Source organism: Podarcis filfolensis (assembly GCF_964270895.1).
Source record: "Podarcis filfolensis genome assembly, chromosome: 1".
Taxonomy (NCBI): Eukaryota; Metazoa; Chordata; class Lepidosauria; order Squamata; family Lacertidae; genus Podarcis; species Podarcis filfolensis.
In genome coordinates, this window is record NC_139604.1 from 65,332,153 (window position 1) to 65,350,340 (window position 18,188).

General features: G+C 39.5%; 1 protein-coding gene across 10 annotated transcripts in view; it reads left to right on the forward strand.

Annotated features, from left to right (window-relative positions):
- The window catches only part of ABCC8 (ATP binding cassette subfamily C member 8), a 57,814-nt gene that overhangs the window by 21,092 nt on the left and 18,534 nt on the right, over positions 1-18,188 (forward strand). For 5 of the 10 annotated variants that reach the window (XM_083589176.1, XM_083589170.1, XM_083589172.1 and 2 more), the window contains 14 exons: positions 501-541; positions 1,827-1,972; positions 2,693-2,798; positions 3,385-3,495; positions 5,281-5,356; positions 6,306-6,411; positions 8,310-8,342; positions 9,637-9,672; positions 11,482-11,580; positions 12,755-12,839; positions 14,178-14,258; positions 14,701-14,838; positions 15,828-15,953; positions 17,905-18,004. In XM_083589176.1, the coding sequence (XP_083445302.1) occupies positions 501-541; positions 1,827-1,972; positions 2,693-2,798; positions 3,385-3,495; positions 5,281-5,356; positions 6,306-6,411; positions 8,310-8,342; positions 9,637-9,672; positions 11,482-11,580; positions 12,755-12,839; positions 14,178-14,258; positions 14,701-14,838; positions 15,828-15,953; positions 17,905-18,004 (1,284 nt within the window). The remainder of the gene's footprint in view (positions 1-500; positions 542-1,826; positions 1,973-2,692; positions 2,799-3,384; positions 3,496-5,280; positions 5,357-6,305; positions 6,412-8,309; positions 8,343-9,636; positions 9,673-11,481; positions 11,581-12,754; positions 12,840-14,177; positions 14,259-14,700; positions 14,839-15,827; positions 15,954-17,904; positions 18,005-18,188) is intronic. The other 5 variants (XM_083589178.1, XM_083589174.1, XM_083589175.1 and 2 more) reach the window with 2 other exon arrangements.

Here is an 18,188-nt window from a genome sequence, read left to right on the forward strand (position 1 = left end):
CGGATTAAATCGACCGGCAGACCGGATTAGGCCCCCGAAACGGACTTTGGAGATGCCTGGTGTAAAGGGACAACTTTTTCTGTGTGGCATCACACCCACATTGCCCTGGCAACCTCCCCCTTGTTTACCTGCAGGGTCTTTTGTCTTATAGATGGATTAAAGACAGGGCCATCATCTCCCTTTGTCCCTCTGTCTGACAGAAAAACAAGCTCAGCTTTTCAGCTCTGATTAAACCCCAGCATCCAAGAATCTAGGAGGGGGGAACCTGGCACCCAGGGATCTGGGGGATCCCCCACTAACTCAAAACACTATAATGACAGTTCCAGTATATCCTAACTAAAAGGGAAGCATCCAAGCAAGACAGGATGAAACCTAGGCAGATAAAAAGAAAAAGAAAACCAGAAAGAACTGTTATAGATACAAAAGTGAAATGCATGTAGAGATGTATGAAGCCTAAGTATATTGAAAGAATCGGTAAAATATATTTGTTTTACTTGCAGTTTTCATGAATGCAGCAATACCTATTGCAGCTGTTCTTATAGTAAGTATTTTACTGTTAAAAATGTAGATATATTTTAACATTTAGAGAAGAGTGTAGCTACAAAGCCCTCTGTTGGTTACAAATGCATTATTCCTTCTCTAGTTCATTTTAAATTACACTCTACTAATAAAATATTAACTTTATGTACTGCTATCTTGTCCTTCAACAGATGCATTTGAAAACTGAAACAGATGTGACACAAAATGATGTTCAATTATGTGTATGCAGAATTACAGAAAGCATGGAGAGTTAAATCACAATGGAGAGCAATTTGTTATTTGGGAACTGTGTGTGTGTGTACTTTATCTTATTTTACGTATGAATAGATTTTTCTTGAATGTCTGTAATATCACTTTACTGATATTTAGATCTTACTGCTGTTTAGATCTTCAGTGGCCTGTTTGGATCTTAAATATGGACATCACTCCAATGATACATTTTGCAGCATGTATCACTGTTCTCTCAGCATCCTCCTGTGCTTGTATATTTAAGTTCTGTCCTCTTATCATGTAAGCTGACAGAGTGATGATGGCTAAGTACACACAGACCAGTTACCACGTTATTTCAAAAGCTCTAGAACAGGCATCCCCAACCTTTGGCCCTCCAGATGTTTTGGACTATAATTCCCATCATCCCTGACCACTGGTCCTGTTAGCTGGGGATCATGGGAGCTGTAGGCCAAAACATCTGGAGGGCTGCAGGTTGGGGGTGCCTGCTCTAGAAAGTAATCTCCATACAAGATGTGTTGTCTCCCCTGTAATTGATTCTATTCTACAACACACAGGCCATACAGAACCTAAGAAATGGATTCAGGCCACTCCCACTGACACTTTCCTTTAGATGGCACCATTTTGGTGCATGCAGGAGCCAATCCAGTAAGGGAATCCAATTGGAGACTTTTGTTACCATGCATAGATTGTACTAGGGCAACCACAAACATCCTTCGATATTACTCTTGCCTTAGTTCTGCTCCAAGATGCATCTTTGAGAGTAACTTTATGCTGCTCTGGACTTTCAGATGGACATAATTCTATTTCTTCAATATGCATTCTTTTCTTCTTTATTTGCTTTTATAATGGGGAAAGCTCTTATATAATTGTTGTATTTATAGCTGATAGTTAAATGTATATTAAGTCTGCCTGACAGATTTTGCAGTGCTTAGTTGCATAATGTCTCCTCCTGATCATTAGAGCTTTTGAAGTGCAGCTAAATATTTTCACTGCATTTGTACCCTTAATATAAGAGGTGGCTGAAATAATTTGTTTTGCTGTCTTTTCTTTTAAAGACATTTGTGGTCCATGCCCACCTGTTTGAAAATGCTGACTTTTCTCCCTCGGTGGCCTTTGCTTCACTCTCCCTCTTTCACATCCTTGTCACACCACTGTTCCTGCTCTCCAGTGTGGTTAGATCCACAGTCAAAGCTCTTGTAAGGTAGGGTTTCTGGAGTGCCTTTGTCTTACATATGAAGCTTCTTACTGCAGTGTTTAAGAGCTTGTGGTATCTGTCCAATGCTTTTGCACTCTAATTAGAAACACTGATTTTCAAGGCCATCCCATAGTAAGTGTCCCCACCCCATATGCAGCCACTATAGCCACTATGTTCTTGCATTCCCAGCTCATGCAATAAATTATACGGAGTTACGGTATATGCTTTCAGGTGCGGGGGGGGGGGGAATCAATGTGAGGACACCTTTGACAAAAGTAGTATCACACACCACAAGATGATGATGATGATGTAAAGTTTAAGGCATTAGACCTTGATCCCGCCAATTGTACCTACAGTTTTATTACAGCTTTGTGCACAGTTATGGGATTTCTTCTGAGAATAATATCTATACAGTGGAACCTTGGTTCTTGAACTTAATCCATCCTGGAAGTCCATTCGAGTCCTGGAACATTCGAAAACCAAGGTGCGGCTTCTGATTGGCACAGGCGGCCCAGAAACAATAGCTGACATTGGACATTCGGCGTTCGAAAACCGGAACACACACTTCCACGTTTTCACATTTGGGGAGCCAATTTGTTCATCAACTAAGCCGTTCGAGAACCAAGGTTCCACTGTACCGTGGGAATTCTGAAATGCACACTGTTACTGTAACTGGCACAATGTATAAGTGTTCCTCAATTTACTACCTTTCCCCTCTTTTTGTAGCGTTCAAAAGTTAAGTGAATTTCTCTCAAGTGAAGAAATAGGGGAGGAACATGACGAATGTGCAGAGCCAAGATGCAAGGACAACCACAGCAAATACCAGGCAGTTGTAAGTGCTAATATTGGATTGCGTGCCAAATATTTGCCTCCCGTTCTTTAATCCTTGTGAACCACCCCAATAACTTTGTCAGTTCCTTTGTAATTAATTAATAGCTACGTTGGCAAAATCTTAAAGCTAGCTAAGGACTATACCATGACTATTTTTGTTTAAGGCCAGCAGTGGATAGAGTTGTGGGGGGACACTGGCTGTCATAATCAAGTGGGGAGGAGAAAGCCCATCCATACCAGAAATGGTTAAGAGGTAGCAGTAGAGGCTGAAGGTGACCCAACCAGTCCAATGAAAAGGTACAATTTGTTATTGGCTTCCAGGGCCTAGTGTAGGCAATGGTTGCTGTCTGTAGAGTCGGCTAGCCAGGCAGTCACTGCACAGTTGCACAATGCTGATTGACACACAAACCTGTCTCCTCTGCTTCATACCAACCATTTCTAGGAGGGGTATCTTTTCCCCTCAGTCCCTCCCCAATCATGATTAATGATTGCACCAGAAAACCAAGTCATTGTCCACTCTTGCTTAAGATTCTTTCACAGTCCTGTCACCACTCACCATGTATTTCTGTCTTCCTGATCTTGCACAGCCCCTCAAAGTTGTTAACCGTAAGAGACCTGCCAGAGAGGACTGGAACAATTACAGCTCTCCTTTAAGAAGACCTGTTAGCACCACAGAAGCAGATGATTATTGTGTAAAGGTGGTAATAAGGTCACTCTTTCTAATAATGTTGTTACTAATAAGCTCAGAGTTCTAGAGCCTGGAAAACCCACATTTGCATTTAGAAAGCAAAACAAAACATGACTGCTGAGGAGTAAGTTCTCATTGAAAGATTGTGGTATTTATCTGCCTCTTAAAGATAGAAATAAAAATAGTTTGGTAGCATGGTTATCAGTTTGTGAAATGGATCTTCTTGAAACGTTCTAATTTAGCCCAGCTTTCAAGATGTTTTTGAGCATAATTTGTGTCGGGTCTCAAACTAGAATCTGCTTTTGATGCTAGAGCTTGACACTGGAAAATATTGTGTGAGAGTGGATAATAGTGTCTCTGAGCTAGTACGCAGTCTGCATTGACATTGTCTTCACACATCAAAAGCTAGTGAAAGGCTTCTAGTCCAGAGGGTAGTGTTTTCTATTGACATTGTCTTCACACATCAAAAGCTAGTGAAAGGCTTCTAGTCCAGAGGGTAGTGTTTTCAGGCAGACACTTTTTTTAGAAGCTTCTCCTCCTCCAACTGTATGATTCCTCACTTACTAACCTTCACTCCTACGTCCTATTGTGCTCCCTTAACAATGCCTTCTTTGCATTATATATGAATGACAAGGGCACAAGTGGTTTTTCTGTAGCTCAGGAATTCCTTCTCCTAGCAACTTGTGAGAGCAGTTCTCCTCAGAAAGCTTTACCCAAATTGAAACTGAGTTATTGTGTATAAGTTTATGACTATTTTAGTTGTGTGGTTTATATTTAATTAAGCTATATGTTCTGATTAAGTTGAGCATTTTTTTAAACCTGTGCATGTTTACTCAGAAGAATGGGAAATATCTTCATGTGCACATTAAAGCTTTTATCCTCAACACATTTATTAGGGAGCGAGTGCCACTGAAACTTACTGTACTTCTGAGTAAACAGGCTCTGTGACCAGCTCTGAAGGACATTATAAAACTCAAAAGGAAGAATTGTGGAGTTTTGTGTTTGCTTTGTATAAGCCACAAGAGGTAAATTAAGATTTTTCATTTTTTTAAAAAAAAGGTAAGGCAGTTTGCATTTGATGCCCAAACAATACTGTGCTGATGCAACATACAAGTATATCTATCTCCATGTAGTTGCCAGTATCTGGTTATGGTGAGACCAGAGAGACTCCTGGCTGGGAACTGTTGCAGTTACTATGCCCAATTGAAGTAATCTCAGTTTTCTGTCTCCTATGAAAGTTTGGAGTTTAATTAGGGTCTGATGAACAAGGACACCATGTTTCTCTGGCACAGGGGAAGGAGTTGTACCAGACCAGTTGGTTTGTGGTTTGCACAGTAAAGAACAAAAAGATATCATTAGCTTGGAGATGATCTGGTTGAATGTATATGGAGTGTTACCAAGTTGTAGTTTTAAGGTTTAAAATTTCCAATTATTGTTTCTTTACATCTATTTTGGATTGCAAGCCATCTTTGATGCACATTTGCCCAGAAAAGTGGTCAAATATATATATATTGAATATAATAAAAATACATAACTTAACAATTCTCAAACTAGCCAAACAAGAATGCCCATTTTAATATATCCCACATACCACAGAATCTCTTAAAATAATACTCAGATGAAAGCATAGAAATTCAAATTGGTCAAAAAAGGGTAAGCAAGAAATTAGATAGATCAAAGTGGGGTGGGGCTAAACTGTCTTATTGGAAAACCAGAAATAATTTTTAAAGAAAATGTCTGAGTAAGATTTTGCAACGGCATGGATTATTTATCTTTTTTGCTATTGTTGCCATAGGTCACAAATGGATTTTTCACTTGGACACCTGAAGGCTCTCCAACATTGTCCAGCATTGATATTCGAATCCCTCAAGGTACCACTTATTATATTTTTCCCCCAACAATTTTTATTGGTTTTTACATATATTTTCTTTGCATAACATTATCACAACCTTTTCCCAAAAATAAAACATTTGGCTCCACGAGCCTGTGACTTCCTCCCTCCCTGGTTAATGGTTTTCAAACTTAATCTCTATACATTGCATTTTCCTGTATTTCTTATTCCTGTTAAATCTTATCCTTATATATTTCCTTACTTAACTACAGTAAGTAATAAATTTATCCTTACAAAGCTTCCTATAATCCTACTAGCGATGTTAATTGTTTACAGTTGTCTTTCAAATACAGTGGTACCTTGGGTTAAGTACTTAATTCATCCCAGAGGTCCGTTCTTAACCTGAAACTGTTCTTAACCTGAAGCACCACTTTAGCTAATGGGGCCTCCTGCTGCTGCCGTGCCGCCGGAGCACAATTTCTGTTCTCATCCTGAAGCAAAGTTCTTAACCTGAAGCAATATTTCTGGGTTAGCGGAGTCTGTAACCTGAAGCGTATGTAACCTGAGGTACCAATGTATACCATAAATTTACTCCAGTCTTTCTGGAAAACCTGGTCCTGCTGGTTCCGGGTTTTTCCCGTCAGTTTCGCCAATTCTGCATAGTCCATTAATTTCATCTGCCACTCTTCTTTTTATTATACCAAACTTTTTCCTTTTTTTCAATAACTCTGATCCAGCAAGGGAGATCTGCAGGCAGAAATATGCTCCTGTGCAGGAATCGCATACCAATGTGCATTCATATTTGTATCAGCACTCCACAGTGTGTGGGGGGGTTATGCCTTTCCACACCCACCTTTGCAATATCACCTAGTGCACCTGTGTGAATGTACTACTGAATGTTTACTTGTTGAGTGCAACTGTTTCTGGATCAGGGCTCACTATCTGTAGTAAATTTAAACTTCAAATAAAATTCTTTTTTGTTACTGCAGGTCAGCTAACAATGATTGTGGGACAGGTGGGCTGTGGTAAGTCATCCCTCTTGCTAGGGATACTTGGGGAGATGCAGAAGGTATCTGGGAATGTAATCTGGAACAGGTAATTTTATTCATACTTTAAGTTACTGTGTAGTTTATGCAAGGGATACAGACTTAACTTCAAAGCTATGTTATTGGTGCATGTGAATTAAATCACTGTTTTGGTGAAGACCAAACTATGTTTATACTGTATATTTTATATTGTGGTTAAGAACAGGCATAGGCAAACACAGCCCTCCAAAAGTTTTGGGACCAGAGCTCCCATCATCCCTGACCATTGGTCCTGTTAGCTAGGGATGATGGGAGTTGTCGTCCCAAAACATCTGGAGGGCCGAGTTTGCCTATGCCTGGTTAAGAACATCGGTTTTCCTTACTTACCTCTTCCATGTATATGCAACTGCAAACAGCCCCTAATTCTAAACATATATATTTGTAAGTAAACCCTACTGATTTCAGCCACAGCACAAGAATACCGCTTTAAGTGCCTGGGGAATTGCCATATACAGAAACTACATATAAAGAAAGCAGAACTGTTGGCTTGAAATTATATTTACTATGCCTGTGCTGGTATGTTCTATGCAGAATCAACACTATCTTAAATCAAGAAATCAGTGTGGGTCTATTAATAATTGCCTCACAATTAATATTCTCTTTGTCAGTACTTTTGTTAAAACATTCAGTTAATTTGAAAGAAAACACACTATGGAATCCAGCAGTTCACGTTGCAGTTTGTTTTCTCAGCTACATCTCCATTGCAGTGACCAAATCATATATCCTTATGGTGTTCCTTTTGATGACAGTTTGCAATAAATATAAATTTAATTATATAGATTTTGACAGTGTCTCTTAAATCATGTATGCATGAAACATACTGCTGTTATAATTTGTTCCTATCCACTGTGTAGATATGGCTATTATTAAGGTATACAATGGTAGCATCTTTCTAATACCTGTGTATGTCCTTCCCAAATCAGCAAGTGTAATTTATATAATTTATATATCCAAATGGCTTTTTGTTAGCTTTCCCCCCATTTTCAGTGAAAATCAGCAGTGGGTTGGTTGTTCCACCTAGTGGTCAAAAGGCAAGCTGCAACCTTTTGAGAGGCAGGCATCCAGTTCTGCTCCTGCCTTTGGTCGAAGTGCAGCCAGTCGCCATTGCTCTCGCTAATGGAGTAAAACTAAATTATTGAGCATATTTATATGCAAATGCTATTTATTAAATGCTATTAAGCAGTTACTCTCTGAGGAGGAGGAGTTACAAAATGGAAAAGCATGCTTCTCAACATTGGTTGAAATAAATTTACAAAAGAGAAATTCTGTAACAGCGGGCATTAGGGGGATGACTTACCTGTATGGGTTCTTTGTGGTTAGGGTCCTATTAAAAAAAATATGGTACCTACATCATTCTTCACCATGGAACCATAATTTCAATATACAGTATGCTGTTCTGGCATACTTAAATGTAGGTATTAGCAACCTAATTTCTCCATATGATGTCCATTGGTTGGAACCCGCACTAATAACTTTTAGACAAATCCTACTTTCAGCATAGCATTTGTATTCTCAGTTTGCTGCATCACACTATATATCAAGCCCACCAAGAATTGGCATAACTCAGCAACACAAACTTTTAGGATTCATGAGGGTTCCTTCATGTTCAACTTTAAGTCTTTAATGCAAGTATTATTCCACTGCAGCTCACATGAACATTTTGAAAGTACTAAATATAAGCTTCTCATAACCACCAAACATTCAAGAAAGATGGTGGCTCCAGGTTGACTGCTAAAATATTGTAAAGTGCCTGAAGTAAGATGCTGTTGACCTCAGTTTGAAGCAACTCTATGAAAAATATTTTGCAGCGTACATGCAAAGTAGAATGTCATCATTAATCCTCCTGTAAGCAAACGGTTCAAAAATACCTGTATGAACAATATTCTTTTTTTCCCCCTGATGATGCAGCATTCCTGACAGCGAGACAGGGGAAGATGTCAGGTATAGTAATACACATGATTCTTGCTCATCATGATATCCTAAATCTATTGTGTTGCAAAGAAACAAAGTACTGTACAGTTTGGCTTTACAGTATTAACTGCTTGAAATGATTCTTTATTAAACATTTCAGCTTTTACTTAATTTTTCTCACTCTCTTGACATTTCTTTTTTTTTCCTTATTTACACATCCCATTTTATAGAACCAAATGAAATAAAAGAATCTGCTAGGCAGATGAACATGTGTTGGCATAGTTTTTACTTATTTATTTATTTTAATTATAACACTCCTTAGTCTTCTAGCCTAAAAGGCAAGATACCAAAAAGTAGACTTTGCTTTGACATAGCTCATCTGCTTCATGCTGCTTTTCTGAAGTGTGTTCGTGTACCACCTCCTGCAGAGATGGAAATAGATAATTACTTACTTCCCAGTTCCTGGGATTTTTGTCATGTCTATTAGTTTTCTTCCCTAGCTTATCCTAGTTATGAGATGATATCTAGATACTTTTGCTCAGCAAAACAGACAGTTTCAATATCTTCAATATCTTCATACATAGTATCATAAACTGATGTGGATCAGATTTTCCCCCACCTATAAACTAAAATACAAAAAAGTCACATGTAAAACATGCTTAGCATGAAGATTAATTCCAAAGCAGTGTGCATAGCATGGAAGCTTCAGAATGTAACCTATATTAAAATTTATTGCGAGTTTTCAACAAAAGATACAATTAAAAAACAAGGAGGAAGAAAGAAGAGGAGAAAAAGAAAAAGAAAGAAAACCATATATGTATATATAGTACCAAGCCCTCTATCACAATATCTTGGTCCTACAAGTTGCTTTCTGAAGAGAGGTTTTTTTCTTATCAACCAACATAAAAGTACCTGTACAACAAGGTGAACTATTATCCAAATGATTGCCAGAAGACTGTGTTATGTTTGATACAGTAGAGTGGGGCGAGTCAAATCACAGTCATAACAGAATAGGAAATGAAAATGTATAGATATATGCATGACATGCTGTAGTAAGTTTTGTGGTGTTGTTCCCCTGAGGTTGTATTTACCTAAATTTAAGACCTGCTTAGGAACAGATTATTGTTATTATGTCCTGATATGTAAAACTACAGAATTCAAAGAGGGTGTACTTTCTTTTTCCCATGACTGCATCTATATATTATTTGTCAAGGTATATGTCATTTATTTACTTCTCTTAATTTTAGAACTCAGGCATATCTAAAGTATTTGCAAAAGTGCATTAATACTTCCATTTTACAATATACTGTACCTTTTCCTGCAGCCCAGAAAGAGAAACAGCTGTTGACAGTGAAACCAGGTACTAGTTAATTATTCCTTCAGGGTCAATCCTGGGTTATGCATCACCCTATGATCCACATCCAGTCGTGGTGATCCTTCCAGGGTGCCATTTGGGGAGTTCTACAGCCTGTTACCCCCCCCCCCGGGCATTTAGATAGAATCCTTCCTCCTGGATCCTTTTACAGGGGTATGCTGTTTCTTTGAGCTAGGAAGAGGGTAGGGCTCCATCCCACCCCCTTTTCCTAGACTAAGGATACAGTCCAATGCCTTTTGCACCACCTGAGTCAGCCCCACCTTGCTTGTTCACCACCATACCTCTCATATCTGCAACCAATCACATAGGCCCCAGTAGATGTCCAGCAGCCAACCCTCATTGCCCATCAGTGGTAGGTAGCTGCCATCAGGCCTGCAGAGATCCACATTACTGAACGTAATGCTAGGGGGCTGAATTACCTGGCCCCCCAGGTGAGACACTGTGTAGAACATTGCCTTGTTCACTTTCTTCTGGTTACGGTAGGCACCTATGAGCTCCAAGCCCACCTTGCCAGTGCGTTTTAGGATGTCCCCCATGCAGGGCCTCAAGTTCAGTGGTTGCTGTGAAAATGAGATCTATGCCCTTGCTGCTAACCAGGTCGTCCTTGCCTAGCTGAATCACCAGGGCATCTAGCAGCCCATGTAGTACACCATGTGGTATAAGCCATGGCATCAGGCTAGCTAAATGTATGCCCCCCTGGGCTTATCAAGTAATATGGGCTCTGGCCTCTAGGCAAAGCTACTGGCCCCAGAAAGTTGTTGTGGCATGCACAGGATCCTTTAAAAGTGCTGTTCAGATTTCAGCTCTTTTTTCCATGCACCAGAGGTGCAAATCTTGAATAAATTATTTGGGGTGGAGCAGGAAAGCCCCACCCCTTATAATCTGTCACAAGACACAGTGTGCACACACAATTTAAATGGCAATGCCCATCAACTTTGGGGCCCCCTCAAATATTTTATGGGGGGGAGGGATCTCAGCCCCTAGGGGTTGGCTCCTATGCCAGGCACTAGTAAGAGCCATTTTTCTACCACAGTGAGGCTCCCCAGGGGGAGTAAAACCCCAACCCCTAACCCAGCTCAAAAAACTTTGGCCTCTTTTCCAGGCCCAGCTGCCACCACAGGAGTCTTCAGCTGCTTTAGTGGCCAAAATATTATCTGGCTACTTATTAGACCTCTTCAGGAGCATCCTCACTCCCCGACATCTGTTGCCCACTGCACTGCCGAATGCAAGTGCACCCGGCTTACATAGTATGGTGACGGATACAAGCTTCCTCTCTGAAAACAACTCAGAGCTCTTTCTGTAACAGAAAAAAATGCTGAAAAACCATGATGCAATAAAGTCCTTTCAACTGGGTCAGCCTTTCCCTGACCACTGGTTCTGCTAGTTAGGGATGATGGGAGTTGTAGTCCCAACAACAGCTGGGGGACTCAAGGATGAGTTAGGTTAAACCTTTTTGACTAGGGTATCCTTCATATTTATAGGGCAATGTAATATTAATCTAGAGCCACTTACAACAGCTTTTGCTACCCCCAAAAAAAGATGCCTTTTGTAATACAAAAATCAGAAATTAAAGCTATTACAGTCGAACCTGACTGTAACCTTAAGCACAATAACATTTTACCAGAGACACATCTCTTGTGACAATATACCTTTTTTCAGGATAGAGATGGAATATTAATTGATGTTTAAAATAGGACATTGATAACTACATTAATGAAGAATAATTTCCATGGCTGTTTCAGTAAAATAAAACAAAGTCCTTCTGTGGTTTTTTGTTTGTTTGTTTGTTTCCAGGAACAGAGAATCGGTGGCATATGCTTCCCAGAAACCATGGTTGCTAAATGCTACTGTAGAAGAAAATATCACTTTTGAAAGCCCTTTTAATACACAAAGGTTAGTGTACTTAAATGCCTTGTAAATGCAAATAATAGTAAGTCTATCTTACCACCCTTATAGAGAACGTTTTTTATTGCTGTTGACAGTACTCCTCTCCTGGTTACATAGTACAAATGTTGAATTGTTATGACAAAGGTGATGGTCTTTGAACTGTAATGATTTAAAACATTCAATCATATTGAGCAGTGATCCTTCCTTAAAAGTTCAGTATTGACTGCACCTTCTTGACTGAGTACCAATCTAAGCATTACATCATCCACAAGGAAGCAACTGAAAAACATTTCCACATGGCAGATGTGTCACAAAAGTGATTCAATATGTAAAGCTGCTTTCTAAATGGCATGGTCCAATTGTGTGGGGAGACTTTTTGCTAGCATTATGTGAGGTGCAATCCATCTCTTGCCAGAAGTCTTTCCTCAAGAAAGCAGAGACCATTGTCCAAGAAACCAAACTTTTCCTGACTACATCACCTGTGCAGCCAGTGGTTTATTTTCAGTATTTTCCTTCTGGGCCACAGTGTTCAACAGGAAGGAGTGATGAGAGAAACACCTGTGCTCCAAGGCCCTTCAGCTTCCTACTCAAAGTCTCATAGTCCCTTGCTATATGTTGAAGGTTGTGTCTGGCAGCATGATTTGTACCCACATGAATCAGAAGGAAAGGGTTGCATTGTAGATGTATGTTGTAGATTTTTCCACACTTCCACTTGCCTAGAAAGCACAAGTCCACATAGTTTCCCCCTTACCCCACTTCTTTCCCAGGAAAAGCCCACTCTTTAGCTCTTCATCAGAAGAAACAATAATCCACAGAAAACCCGATTGCCATTTGCTCCTATTGAGTGCTAAAGAGCCATTTTCCCTGGGGAAAAGCAGTGGGACAAGAGGATGTGTGGATAAGCCCTCCATCTCCTCAGAGGATTGATCCCAGCAACAGAACCAGGGAATGCTTCATTTATTTCTAACCTTTGGACTACCTGTAGTATAGTGCATTATTAGCTAAAATGGCATTTATTTGCCTGGAACAGAGTTCCCATTAGAACAATTAGTGCTTGGCAAACATGCATTTTCCAGCGTGTGACTTCTCCAACTGATTAATTTTGCTCTTAAAAGCAGGTAAAATGTGCTTGTGAGGCAGTCTCTAGGTGAATTGACAATTACCAGTTCTGTTTCCACAGGTACAAAGCAGTAATTGATGCTTGCTCTCTTCAGCCGGATATTGACATACTTCCTCATGGAGACCAAACACAGGTTGGAGAAAGGGTGAGTGACCATATGCAATATGTTTGTTTGTTTTTTAATTAAGCACCCAAACTTGTCATGTGTTCTTGAAATTCTAACTGTTACTTGACAAAACCAATTTGTAAAGCAAATTGATATTATTGGTTTGAAAGCTTTACATGTCTGAAACAATGTTAAAGTTTCATCTAACAAAGTGGGGGGTTTTCCAATCTGCAGTCACCACTCCTGATCTCACTGAAATATTGTATTTGAGGTGTATATTTACTGAATAAAATAAGAATTTTAGTAATCTAGCATGTATTAGTGAATGATATTTTTCAACATTCCAATTTAAGTAGGAACTAGCAAGATTTTCCTTAATATGACAGGCTATGTAGAGAAATAAATGGTAGCTGCTGCTTTTATATGAGAAAGTAACAGGATTTCAGTTGGGGACAAAGTTGAATTGGGGTAAAACTTATTGGGTGTTCTGATAATCAAAGACAAAGCAGATGTTATTGGTTTGCTGGATCTCCTACATGAGATCCAGGCATCTAGTTGAAGGATGAGATAGAAGCAATGTCAGTAAGGGAAGCTGACACAGAACACAAGAAAACTAAGAGTAGCTAAGGTGCAGCATACAATATTTGGGAAAAAAAGTCTTAGAAACACCAAGGATAAGACAGGAAGAATATAAAGCATTGCAAATGAGCTGCACAAACAAGGTTTCATCTTGTAGCAGTGTATGTTTTCAGAGATAACATTGTCAAAATCCAATGGGATAAAGTGTTGGATTTTCACACGAGACAGATCCATATCTCATGGGATGGGAAACCTGTGACCCTCCATCTAGCATGACCAATTGTCAGGGATAATGGGAGCTGTGCCCATGCAATATATGGAGTGCAATAGAATTCCCACCCCTTCTATAAGTGTCTTAGTCAAGTCTTTATATCACAGACTAGGGGTGGGGCACTTGTGACCGATATATTGTTTGACTCCAGCTCCCATCAACCCCAGCCAGCATGGTCAAGAATTATGGGAGTTCAGCAACATCTGGAGAGCCACAAGTTCCCTAAACTGTTGCAGACATAGTTCCTCATATTGACTTCAGGATCCTTAGTGAAAGTCATTGATGAAACACTTGGATATTAAAAGTGATTTGTAAATTGTTAACAATAGGGTAAATATTTTGAAGAATGCAAATGAAGATACAGTACTGCCTACCTTGTTTAACAGCATTTGGTATTTCTGACTATCTTTTTCAATGTCACTTGATAAACTCCCATATGAAGATTTATTAAAGCAAAATTTGAGCAATGATGCTTCAGAACTGATTATATAGCTTTTCAAACTGAATTGTTTTGTCTTTTATTCCAGGGCATTAATCTTTCTGGAGGTCAACGCCAGCGGATCAGTGTGGCAAGAGCTCTCTACCAACACACAAATGTTGTATTCCTGGTAAGTTGACCATAACTAAATCCACTCTCTAAACTGAGGCTTGCAAAATTCTGTTGTACTGCCCGCATAAAGGCATCCACCTGCACAATGCTAATATTATATTAATTAATATTCAAGATACAGTGATATGACACCATGGAAATGAGACCATTAGAAGTATTCCAGAATGGATGGGGGGCTAGGTTTTAGCATCTTTTTGCTCAGAAGCTATGAACAATTTTGAAAAAAAGGAATTCCTGTGAATTTATTTTACATTATTTTATTGCACATCTAGAAAGTTTTGTTTTCATTCATATAGTAGGATTCATATGGAAGGTTCCACCTTTTCCACCTTTCCTGGAAGGTCATAAAAAATATGACAAAACAAAAGCTACGTCTCCTGCAAAAGTAACAGTGCACCATTACTGAGGAAATATCTAAGTATATATTTTGTCTTGGTTAGGATGATCCTTTTTCTGCACTGGATATTCACTTGAGTGACCACCTCATGCAAGAAGGAATCCTGAATATGCTAAGAAATGACAAGAGGACTGTTGTTCTGGTTACCCACAAACTACAATATCTGCCCCATGCTGATTGGGTGATGAAGCTTTCTTTGAATATAGAAGAAAAAAGTGATTTGCTAATATTCACAACCTGCTTGTATATGTTTGCATGCCTGGTTCAACAAAATATAAGCACTCTTAAACAAAACTGACTTCAATGAAATGGGTATTTAATTATCCATCTGCTTGTGTGCTGTCCTAACATCTTTACAGCCCTGGTTAAATATTTATATTTTGTGACTTTGCACTGCCATAGCCCTTGGCAACCCCATCATAGGTAATGTAATCCACACTTTACTTCAGGAGTGGGGAACCTGTGGCCCTCCAGAGGTTGCTGAATCATTCATTGAATCATTGCAATCATTCCTCTCCATTAGTCATGCTTGCTGGAACTGGTGGGGAGTTGAAGTCCAATGACCATTAAATATGGGAGCAGAACTTGGGAAGGGACTCTATCTCCCTATATTGCTTGTGATTAAGACATTTCATTTACTTCCAGGGTGTTCAAGCAAGCAGCTTCTTGGTGTGCTTGCAGCTGTCATAGATAATTTTTACATAATATTGTATATACCATATGACAAAGATAAAATGGACCATTGTCAGTGGCATTTAGGTTCAGTCCATAAAAATGCCAAAAGATTAAGTAAGTAAGTAGACCCAAAAGAAAGGAACTAAGCACAATTTGAAAGACAGCTCCTTTTAAAACACCACGATAGACTTTCTAAAAAGAGTGGCATTGCACACTCAAAACAAGTTCACCTATTAGAATAAAAAAATTTAACACATAGCTTAATTCTGCTTGTCATTCACAAGTTATGTGAAGTTTAAAACTATCTCTGGATGAGGGAGAACAAGCCCTCCTTTAAGCAATTAAAATAAATATATAATCAAAAAAGAAAGAAACTTAGCAGGAATTAAATATGAGTTAAAAGCATGTATACCAATTAAAGTGGCTTTTAATGTGTGTGTTGTTGTTTTTTAAGAACAGACTTTATTGACAAGCTACATCTTAAAACTGTTTCAGATTATTGCAATGAAAGATGGTACCATTCAAAGAGAAGGCACTCTCAAAGATATTCAGAAATCAGAATCCGAGCTCTTTGAACACTGGAAAACACTCATGAATCGACAGGACCAAGATCTGGAGAAGGCCAGTTTTGTTTTTCTTTAGGTTTACATTACCTGAAGCATTTGTAGTTCAAAAATATGGAATGATAAATGAAATTCAAATGAATAGCAGGACAGTCCAGAATCCAGCAGGGAAGAACAAAGTGGGGGATCCATCCCATTTGTGCCAACCAGGATGGCAGTTAGAGATGGGGCAGTTGTTTTGTCTTCCTTCCTGTGCCAGCTCCAGGCTGGGGGTGCAGAAGGGTCCAGATCGGAACCTTCTCTGACAAATGGACTAGCTTTTAATCAAATATATCCATCACTAGCCTTGCCTGTTTTGAAGCCATACACCAGCTACCACCAGCAGGAACACTGCCAGACAGAAGCTATGTTCACATTAGTAATTTCCCCCTGCTGCATTTCAAGCCACAATTGCACAGTGTTGTTCACATCAAAGAAAGGTTGGGAAAGCATTCCCCTGGTGTGTGTGATCTTTTTGGTGTGTGTGTCCAGAACACACACCCCAAAAAACCCCTCCTATTCATTAAGCTGTCATCTGCACATAATGTGCTGACCTGCATATGTGAGATGACTTACTCTACATCTACCGTAGTTTTCTAGTCAGATTGAAGCTAGTTTGAGAAAAAACACATCGAACAGCAGCTTTTGTCAAGTAACTACAGGATCGATGTGGATTGTGGCAGCATCACATGCACACAGTCTCAGAAACTAGTAATGGGAGGACACTTGATATCAAGTAAGCGGTAATCCGAACATACCCAGAGATAGCTTCTCATTCACCTGTGGGTGTAACAGGGGGCCTCTGCAGAGATGAAGTCCCCCTGCTTGCCAGTCTGCAGCAGCAGAGGCCACCAGAATGTGGAAGAGGGGTCCCCTCTAGTGGCACATATCATGAGTTATGCAATAATCCTTCATCACACAATTTGTCAAGGGGGGTGTTATTCTTCTGTATGGTCTGTACCTGAAACCACGTTTGAATCAACCTTCCCAAAGAGATGTTCTTGCATAAGAAAACTGGAATTTGACCATAGTAAATAAAAGTAAGGTCATAACATACGAAGAAGAAGAAGAAATTGGTTGACTTAGGATGCAGTCCAAGCCATGGCCTCGGACTAGAGCTTAACAGAGTGGTAGGACCTCAGCCCTGCAGCTGACACCAGGCAAGGTGGAAGGCAGCAGGAGGGAAATTGCTGCAACAACCTGGGAGTGGCAAAAGAATCGAGCCCAAAATGAGCCTGATGCCATCATGTAATGCAGTGGAACCAGCTTGGGAATCAGTGGGTCCTGGGCAGCCCCTCCCCTGCAATACCCCATTTCAAAGTATTATGTGGACTGCTGCCAGGACACCACCCTTTTGAGATAACACCCTTTCAGGACACCTCTGCCCCATCCATAAAGGCACACTAGCACAAGGGGGGTTTGCTCTGCAGTGTCCTGTATTTAATGTTTACATATTGGGAAAGATGTTTAAAATGTGAATACTGAATAGAAGCAGGACGATCAGAGGTGTGGTGCCAACAGACCTTTGTAATTGATTATTTTTTTAATTAATCAGTTGCCTGAAGTAACTATCCCTATTAGCTAGAACTCTCTCTCTTACTCAGTACATTATCTCTCATTTGTGAATTATGCTCACCCTCTTGGCCATAGCTAGGTATAATCTGATTGTTGTTAAACTTAGCTGTGATGCTCCAAACCCTGGTGTTGAAATGCATATCCTGATCTCTTAATCTTAGTTAATGGCTGAGCTGCCATTATGTCTGCTTCACCCTCAAGTGATAGATGGCATTGGCTATCTTGAGAGCCTGGTGTGTGTATACCTAAGGGATTACTAATTCATGACAGTTAAATGCATTTCACTCGCTTCATTTCTAACAGCAGATTGATTTGAAAATATAATTGTTTGTAAACAAAACCTTTAAAAATGAAAAACCTGTACACTCAGTGTCACTTGTTTCTCCTGCTTTTAGGAGACCTTAATCGAACGAAAAGCTGTATTAGACAGGACAAACCTCCAAAGGACAAAGAATTCTCGAGAAACTCTTCTCCAAGATGAAGAAGAGGATGAAGGTGAAGTTGTATTCCAAACAGGACTTTTCTGAATAATTTTTTGTCATTCTGTCCTTGACAATAGTTCACAAGGCCAATAAAGTATTTTTGAACTGCTTATGTACAAGTCGAAGGTATTCTTTGTTTGCTAGCACAAGTTTAATAGGAGATTCTTGTTTCAGCAGAACTAATTTTAACTGCACGT